At 42.1% G+C, this 9,305-nt stretch overlaps 2 protein-coding genes across 3 annotated transcripts; both read left to right on the top strand.

Annotated features, from left to right (window-relative positions):
• The first annotated feature begins 396 nt into the window (after positions 1–396).
• On the top strand, positions 397–4,106 carry LOC134075179 (cytochrome P450 2U1). Of its 2 annotated transcripts, none has more exons than XM_062530704.1 (5): positions 397–976; positions 1,139–1,792; positions 1,901–2,062; positions 2,158–2,325; positions 2,966–4,106. In XM_062530704.1, exons 1-5 carry the CDS (start codon positions 535–537, stop codon positions 3,142–3,144), a joined length of 1,605 nt encoding a protein of 534 aa, XP_062386688.1. In that variant the 5' UTR covers positions 397–534; the 3' UTR covers positions 3,145–4,106. The 2 variants fall into 2 exon arrangements, with proteins under 2 accessions (XP_062386688.1, XP_062386689.1); XM_062530705.1 differs by having other exon boundaries at positions 864–990.
• Positions 4,107–4,395: 289 nt separating this feature from the next.
• On the top strand, positions 4,396–9,198 carry hadh (hydroxyacyl-CoA dehydrogenase). The gene is made up of 8 exons (XM_062530703.1): positions 4,396–4,608; positions 5,166–5,294; positions 6,170–6,327; positions 6,460–6,586; positions 6,916–7,005; positions 7,109–7,181; positions 8,643–8,759; positions 8,848–9,198. Exons 1-8 carry the CDS (start codon positions 4,492–4,494, stop codon positions 8,964–8,966), a joined length of 930 nt encoding a protein of 309 aa, XP_062386687.1. The 5' UTR covers positions 4,396–4,491; the 3' UTR covers positions 8,967–9,198.
• Positions 9,199–9,305: the final 107 nt, after the last annotated feature.

Here is a 9,305-nt window from a genome sequence, read left to right as displayed (position 1 = left end):
AATCTGTGGCAGATATCTAAAATCGAAGGAGGCAGATTATTGTTGATTCCTATTCTGATGCCTAAGCATAATTAATGGTAGGCCTACCTAAACAGTCATCTTACATTTCTCTAAAGTTTAGCCTATGCCTATTTCAATAAATATAGCCTAGCAAACACATCTTACTCCCTTTTTCTCACTGATACTATGTTAACTCTGTTTTGCCATAATAATCTAAACTCGGATGCTTTCATTGTGCGAATTTCTCGATTTGTGGGAACATTTTCAGTACTGTCCGCTGTGGGGCGTGGTTTTGACAGTGCGTCTTTCTGCTTTCCAGACCTATCAACGACGAGAGATAACTTTTTGCCAACCAATGAACAGCTAAAGTATCTGACCGCGTGACTGACGCTGTATCATGGCTGCGAAAACTAAAAGCGTAGGCCTAGGTACAATTTCAAAAGAGGAACAAAATATATCTTATCTAAAAGATATCATCCGGACGTATGGAACAAGGCTGTAAGTTGTCACTCAATTGTGCACCAAACTGTTGCAATGTTGTGGCATATATGGCAGGAGATCGAGTTTTCTTCCGTGATTTCTACTGTCATATTGACATTGGCTGTGTTCATTATTGTTTATTATTGGATACGTGAGTACAAAAGACTTAGAGCTTTTTCTAACATTCCCCCGGGTCCTAAGCCATGGCCTTTGGTCGGCAATTTTGGAGGTTTCCTTGTTCCATCTTTCATTTCAAGACGATTTGGTCGAAATCGGGAGGAATATGTGAAAAGGGCATCCAATCCTGTTTCGCCCCAAGTTGCTCTGATGGAACTTTCAAAAATCTATGGCAACATATTCAGTATATTTGTTGGCAGCCAACTGATGGTTTTGCTGACTGGCTATGAAGTAGTCCGAGATGCTCTCTCCAACCATGCAGAGGTGTTCTCCGACAGACCAGATGTTCCAGTCATCACCATCATGACCAAGAGAAAAGGTATCTCCTTAAATGTAGGCAAGACTATACTCTTAATCAGTGCTGCTTGGTTGTCACAATTCAATTCAATTCTGTCACAACAATTGACAGAGATGTGTTTGTAGTTCAAGGTACCAATAAGCTCTAATGTATTTTTTAATATCTCTCTCCACTAATTTGCAGGAATTGTTTTTGCACCGTATGGCCCGGTGTGGAGAAAGCAACGCAAGTTTTGCCACAGCACTCTACGTGGCTTTGGCCTGGGGAGGCTCAGCTTGGAGCCATGCATAATGGAAGGTCTGGCTATCGTTAAAAGTGAACTATTGAGGCTCAGCAGTGAGTCTGGAGAGATGGGTGTGGACCTCACTCCACTCATGAGCAACGCCGTGTCCAACGTCATTTCCTCCATCAGCCTGGGACAGCGTTTCCACCACCAGGACCAGGAGTTTAGAACTCTGCTGGATCTTATGGCGCGGGGCCTGGAGATCAGCGTCAACAGTCCTGCAGTGCTCATCAACATCTTCCCCTGGCTCTACCACCTGCCCTGCGGCGTGTTCAAGGAGCTGCGGCAGGTCGAGGGCGACATCACTGCGTTTCTTAAAAGGATCATCGCCAGACACAGGGACACGCTAGATCCAGACAACCCAAGGGACCTCATAGACATGTACCTGGTGGAGATGCAGGCCCAGCAAGCTGCAGCAGACCCCACGGAGAACACCTTCTCAGAGGACTACCTTTTTTACATCATAGGTGACCTCTTCATCGCAGGAACAGACACCACCACCAATTCCATGCTGTGGACTCTGCTGTACATGTGTTTGTATCCTGACATCCAAGGTAGAGTTGATATACACTTCGCTGGTGACAATATGACAGCATTTTCTGCAGATGTGTTCCCATTTCATGATCCCCATCCTAAAGTTTTAAAGGGTTTTTCTGTCACAGAGAAAGTTCAGGAGGAGATTGATGCAGTGATTGGCCGAGACAGGTGTCCATCACTGACAGACAAAGGAAGTCTGCCATTCACAGAGGCAACCATCATGGAGGTCCAGCGGATGACTGTGGTGGTTCCTCTTGCCATTCCTCACATGGCCTCACAGACCACAGGTAAGGAAGTTAGTTGTGCCAGAAATTCTTTGGACATGAAAAATAAGAAATGAAACAAGCCCTGATTGCAATAACCAGGTTCGGTTTCTTTACAGTGTTCCGGGGTTACACCATTCCAAAAGGTACGGTGGTCATCCCAAACCTGTGGTCTGTCCACAGAGATCCATCTGTTTGGGACCGTCCTGATGACTTCAGTCCTTCACGGTTTTTGGATGAACAGGGAAAACTGATGAGAAAAGAGTATTTCATTCCATTTGGAATAGGTAGGATAGATTTGATCATGATAATTATTTTTCTTTCAGTGACTGGATCCTGTCTAGATGTTTTGTGGAGATGTAAGGCTCTATGAAACTTTTGCATACCCTCGCTGATCAAGTTGGTAATGACTACCATATAACCATAGCATGCACTCAGTGGCACTTAATAGTCAGCTTATACTTAACTAATGCTAATTCTCTATCATCACTATCATGTGCAAGCAACTCAGTGCATCCAATAATACATACATGGGCAAAAGGAATTCTGTTTTTATTGAGACCAAAACTCAACAGAACAAGTGAGTAACAAGTGAGTAACATTCCATAACCAGAATAGTTGATTTGAAGGTATTAGAAACTATTGATCTCCTGGAAAGAACTCCTTTGAGTGATCACATGTTGCACCAGTGCTATGCAGTAGAGTAGAGCATGCCTAAACATGATGCAGCCAACGGATGGATATTAGGCTAAACTCTTGTTAGGATCTTAATAGGAATCTGCATCTTGATGTCTGCTGCAAGATGCATTGTTTATCTCACTATGCTACTACGATTCACCATATACACGACTCACTATAACAATACATGTGAAGATGTTTCCTTCGTTGCTATGCTGATTGTTATCTCTCCTGTCACACCTTTTCTAGGCCGCAGAGTGTGCATGGGAGAGCAGCTGGCCAAGATGGAACTCTTCCTGATGTTCACCGATCTGATGCAGGCCTTCACATTCAGATTCCCCAAAGGAAAACCACCTCCACCCATGCATGGCCGCTTCGGCCTTACTCTGGCCCCTTGCTCGTACACTGTATGTGTGACGCCTCGCTAGACACAATGCTGGCTGAGAGTATTAGAGGTGAAGTCCACCATTTTAATGTGCAGTATTTGTTCAATTCAGAAAATTGCTCTTTTTGGTCCTCTATCTTTCTGTTTTTGTGTGTGTGTGTTTAAAAAAACACATGTTCACTCACAGTCCTAACTCTGTAAAAAGGAAACAAGTAGTTCAGACTGAGCATTACCTAAGTTCTTTTAGGCATGTCTCTCTACTTGGCGGCCACATTGCAAAGCACTTTGGGCACTTACTGGCCATCTATTTCAGTCAGAACTGCGCCTGTGCAAGGGTTCACAACACCAACCCCACTCCAGCGGCAAGATCACACCACCTGATTGGTCCAATGTATTTAAATAAATCGCCTTTTGGCCGCGGAGGAGGTGGGATATGTGAAGACAACTGCCATATTGGCTTTATAACTAACCCCCTGCATTTGTAGTGCATTTTGAGAGCTGTGTCTCCTCGTTGGGAAGTCTCGGCATTACCTTATTACAGCCAATCAATGAGATTTGCTTTAGTTTAGAGGGATGGAAGGAAGGGATTTGCCAAAATGGCTGATTCCACCTTTAAATATAAACTGTTTGTTTGGCTGACCCTGTCCAGAAGTGTTCAAAGATATTGTCCCTGTCCAATGTAGCCTAAGCTGAAATGCTCAAGAAGGGACGGGTAATTCGGTGACCACTGACATTTCTTTTGGCTGATCGCCTTTCACTAAAAATGTGAGCACTTTAATAAAATCAGGGATTTTCATTGAAAGCTTTATTTGCTAATGCTGAAATGTGTAACTGACATCTTGCAACTATTACTTGTATTGCACAAAATGTTATGTGTGAATGAGTAAACATATAACATACAGTATCATTTCATTTAATCTGCTGATAATACATTGCTTATGTATTGTTTGGGATTATGTTGAATGCCCTGGTTGGCACATCAATAAATAATTTTTAAGCAAATAATCTTCGAATCTTGCTCTAGACTAATATTTAGGCCTAGCCGTTTCTTTTCATAGTGACAGTCCCACTCAAATGTATGTTTGTTGTATAATGTAAAATTGGTAACCCTGACCAAACAAAACAAACAAACAAACAAAAAAACTCATGAGAAAGGTGAACTCTTTATCAATGTTGTAAGAGATAGTTTATGTATCAAGAAATACTCTGTACAATGTCCAGAGACTGCAACTAAGTGAAAGGTCATGGGCATAATGTATAACCACGTGACCAGGGTCTGTATGACCTTCTTCCCAGTTTGTCGTCTGGTGAGGAAAATTAGAAACCTGTCTGCCTGCGTTGCGTTGTGCCGTGTTCGCGTTGCCTTACGTTATTTCTTTGCAAGGCAGATATGGCTTTCGTTACCCACCACATAATCAGGACGATAACATCATCTTCGGCCCGAAATGCAGCAATTAAACACGTAACTATTATTGGAGGTGGACAAATGGGCGCAGGTATTGCACAGGCAAGTTTAAACATCTGCATCATAACACCATGGTTTTAGCTAACACGTTAGCTGATAGCTAGCTAGCGAGCTAGTTCTGACAGTTGTGTACACATGTATTTGGCTAACAGGAACTATCCAAACAAATTATTTGACCAGTTCTGCCACTTCTGTGATCCAAATTTCATAAGTTAGCTTTAAGTTACAACTCTGGGGTAACTTGGACAACGTTTTACTGCGTCTTGATGTTATGTGATGTCTCTAAACTAACTAAACATACGTTTGTCTGATACCAACGTTAATGTTACACTATCTCATTAGCAGCTGGGTGGCTGCGTAATGATGAATACCACTGGTTTTATAAATGGACCAAACACCTCGTTTGAAAGAGCTTTAGCATTGGCGTAAGAGTTTTTGGGCTTGGGTGAACCCAGACGAGACTGTTAGCAAATGTGAAGTGCTCTGCAGGTTTGTCTGGAAAGCGGATGATTGAAATGTTGTAAGTAACTTGATGCAGCCCTATCACCTAAATTATGTGAAGAGTGGATATCAAATGTCTTATCTCCCCTAACTCACAGGTGGCAGCTACAACAGGGCATACAGTTGTGTTGGTGGATACATCTGAGGACATCTTGAAGAAATCTGCTAAAGGAATTGAGGGCAGTCTGAAAAGAGTGGTCAAGAAGAAGTTTGCAGATAAGCCAGAGGTCAGTAATAGTATTTATTTATTTTTTAAATCTGAAAGCAATGCCTGCAATACAAGTGGCACACGCTCTAGTATTTTGTTGGACCACCTTTTTAGCTTTGATTACAGCGCCATTGGCCACAGCATTGTTCTAACAGCTTTATGCAACATCACAGCAATGTGCCTTCAGGGAAGAGGAAATCTATTGATGGGGTTACCTGGTCATTCAGGTTATTCACATAGTCATCTGGCTTTATTTCATAGCCACACAACATTGCTGAGCCTAGATTGCTGGCCAACTGGGGCAACCCCCAAACATAACTGTCTCCAGTGGCTTGACCAATGGGCACTATGCATGCGTTGTGCATCACTTGATGTGCTTACTTTCATAACATGACATCACTGCCCATCACTCTGGAATAGTCAGACCACATGACATTTTTTCCATTGGTCCAAAGTCCAGTCTTCAGGCTCCCTAGAAAATTCAAACATTTTCAACTAGTCTCACTCAAGTGCTTTTTCTTGTAGCCACACGGATGTTAAGTTCCAGTCTTTTGAATTCATCGCATTGTGTGTTAAAATCAATCATTGAACGGGTGCAAGCCTTTTCCTCCCTGATGTGATGGGCATGGCAATGTCAGGAGTCGTCTGCCTAAAAATTGTGAACAAGTGGTTCAGGAAGTATGAAGAAAACATTTTCACAGATGAATTGGTCACCGCTAGTCTTGACTCTTTGCGATGTGCCGATCTAGACTTTAAAATAAAACACATGCTGTGAGGTAACATAAAGTTGTCCTAACAATGCCATGGCCATTGTGAATCAGAGCAAAAGGTGATCCATGAATTATCAGAGATTATATTATCATCACTGTTGTTGTTTTTATTTGATTTAATCAGGCTGGGGAGGAGTTCATTCAGAAGATTATGAAGAATGTGTCAACATCAACAGATGCCAACTCAGTCGTCCAGAACACTGACCTGGTCATAGAGGCCATTGTGGAGAACCTTCAAATCAAGCAGGGTCTCTTTGGTGCTCTGGACAAAGTAGCACCCCAGTAAGACAGGCCTTCTGTACACAATTAGATACATTAAAACATTCCCAGATACACATTCAGGTTGTGATTATAATAAGATAAGTCTTTCTGTGTTAATTATTTTTGTGTGTCTTGGTGTATTGCATCCTACAGACACACAATCTTTGCCAGCAACACATCCTCTCTTCCCATCACGGATATTGCGAGCTCGACGGCAAGGCTGGATCGGTTTGGAGGCATTCACTTCTTCAACCCTGTGCCTATGATGAAACTTGTGGAGGTGTGTATCTTCAACATATAGGCTAGCTTTTTGTCTTAAGTATGTTGGGCATTCTACTAGAATCGTACATTTTCACTTAAAACATCTGGGGACAGCCCATTTTTCAAGACGTGTAACTTTGAAAAGTGTTTTTGATAAAGAAAAATCTATCTGAGAGATTGGATTAAACAAGTTGCATTCATTGAAACAATCCCAGTACAGGATATGTACCTCTCTGGCAGAATGCCCCATGTTGCTAATGAACTTGTACAATGAAAATAATATTAAGGGCTCTTTGGGTAACTGCTGTATTTTTTATGAGCAATATTTCTGCTACTTATTTTTTGCAGGTGATCAAAACTCAGTCAACAAGTCAGGAAACCTATGAGGCTTTGATGGCTTTCAGCAAAGCACTTGGCAAGCATCCTGTGACATGCAAAGTAGGTCTCTTGATTGAAAGTGTTTGACATTTTGAAATGCCAAAGTTAGTCTTGTCAGCAATGCAGTAACTAAAGTAACGTCAGCTAAGCTTCTCATTTGTAGGACACCCCAGGATTCATTGTCAACCGCCTGCTAGTGCCTTACATGATGGAAGCTATCCGACTGTATGAGAGAGGTAGGCTCACTGCAGTCTGTACTCGATGCTTACTGTACATACAACTGGTTTTCACACTTTCACTTTCAATCTTTCAAACCAATCTGAATCCAGATTAGAAATGGGGTTGGTGGTGATGAAACCCCCAGTGCACTGGTCCCGGAACTGTTATGCACACCCTGTGGGGAAACTAAAGCCTATAGCCTGAAATGTTTTAACTTTTGAGAAATGTCTCTGGCTGACACTGGTTTTTGTAGGCTATAAAACATTTTAACTGTCAGCTTGAAACTGTAAACAAAATGGCAAGCAACAAGGCAATTGCGACAAACCATTATAGCTCTAGATATGGTGAAGGGTATGTTATGATGTGGGGCTATTTTAATTCCAAAGGCCAAGGGAACTTCCCATCAGGATGCATAGTATTCTGGATCCATGAAATAACTGGCATTTAAAAATGAAAATCTGACTGCCTCTATGGTAATTTAACATAGGGGGGTCCGTACTTATCCCCCTTGTATTTTGAGGAATAACATGTACAGTATTTATTTCTGATACATATAAGATTCACAAAGAAAATTGGTGTCCTTTAAAGGTTGGATTTTCCCTCCATTTATTTTAATGAAGGCATTGAGACCAATTTCCAAAAGATGATGTTTTATTTCTCTTTTTTATTCAACTTAAGCATGGGTTCCTTAACTCATGCACACCAGTGTAGTTCCAACACGGCCTCTTTCATGGGCGCACACACAGCCAGAAGCACAAGGCCTTGGTTAATAAATAAAGTTGATAACCAACATTATAGTTTCGGAGTACCTAGGCTCCCAGGCCACCTAGGCACCCAGATGTCTTGCAACAGTCGGCTTCATTACATAACACAGGTTAATAATACACATGACTCCAAGTAGTCTGTGAGCGCCGTAGACACTGGCTTGTGGTTCGTTCATACAGCTAAAACCTTCATAGTGTTTATTGTTTTGCTCCAATATCAAGTGGACAAGGCACACACTCCTACAGGCCTGATGGAGTTATGGCGTAGTGCCTGAATTCAGGCTTGAGCTTGGCCATGTACGATGTCAAGAAAGGCTATTATCTATATTATCTTTGAATGTATTTGATCATTTCAGGCACGGATAATTTCCTGTCCATCAGCCCTGCTCCTAATTGTCCAATGTCCAATACGAGAGGTTGCCATTATCTATTAAAACGAATCTATTAGGCTTTGCCGATCTGCTGCAGCAATGCTGACAGTACATGAGGAGAGTGCCAGCCAACCTTGCCCCACTGGGATGTTTCTGCTCTGCTCAGAGACCCTGTAGGCATATGGCCAAACAAAATGAGTAGTCACGGCCTTACAGGAAGTGTTTTTATTAGTGTTTTGTTGTGGCTGTCTTTGACAATTACCTGATCACTTGTTGAGAACAGTGCTCATCAAGTTGACAACAGAACTGCTCCCACAAGTCCTGTTGTAATGTTTATCCTCAGGTGATGGATCAAAAGAGGACATAGATGTTGCCATGAAACTGGGTGCTGGCTATCCCATGGGACCTTTTGAGTTGCTCGACTATGTGGGGCTGGACACGGCAAAGTTCATTATTGATGGTGAGAGGTTTTTTTACGGTCTACTGTGATTCATCCATAGATGTGTAAAATAGTAAATAATGCTTTTCCTTTTCTTGTGTGGTTATAGGTTGGTGTGCAATGGAACCAAACAACCCCCTCTTTGCCCCAAGCCCCATGTTGAACAAATTGGTGGCTGAGGGCAAGTTTGGTAAGAAGACTGGAGAGGGATTCTACAAGTACAAGTAACAACCCAGCGTCCTTTACAACTGATAGCTGTCTACAGCAAGTAGGCTACAGCAAGAGAAATGGGGAACCTCAGGTTAAAAAAAACGGACACTAATAGAATAACTTTAACATAACTCCTGTGCCTTACAGAACAACAAAAGCCTTGTCATTTGTGAGTCGGTCTCTGTGTTTGCCTATACACCTTTCAGTGATATGAATGCATGAAATGGCATTAAAACATTTTGTGAAAATATGGCCTCACAGTCAGTCAGCCTTTTTTCATTGTCATTGCTTAGATTTATTAGCCTGACCAGCTGCTGCTAGGGGTGTCTAGATTTATACTGTAGATTTATGGGTTCC

This window comes from Sardina pilchardus, chromosome 2, assembly GCF_963854185.1.
Source record: "Sardina pilchardus chromosome 2, fSarPil1.1, whole genome shotgun sequence".
NCBI classification, from domain to species: Eukaryota; Metazoa; Chordata; class Actinopteri; order Clupeiformes; family Clupeidae; genus Sardina; species Sardina pilchardus.
Note: the sequence above shows the minus strand (reverse complement) of the source record. Positions and strands in the feature narration are given on the sequence as shown.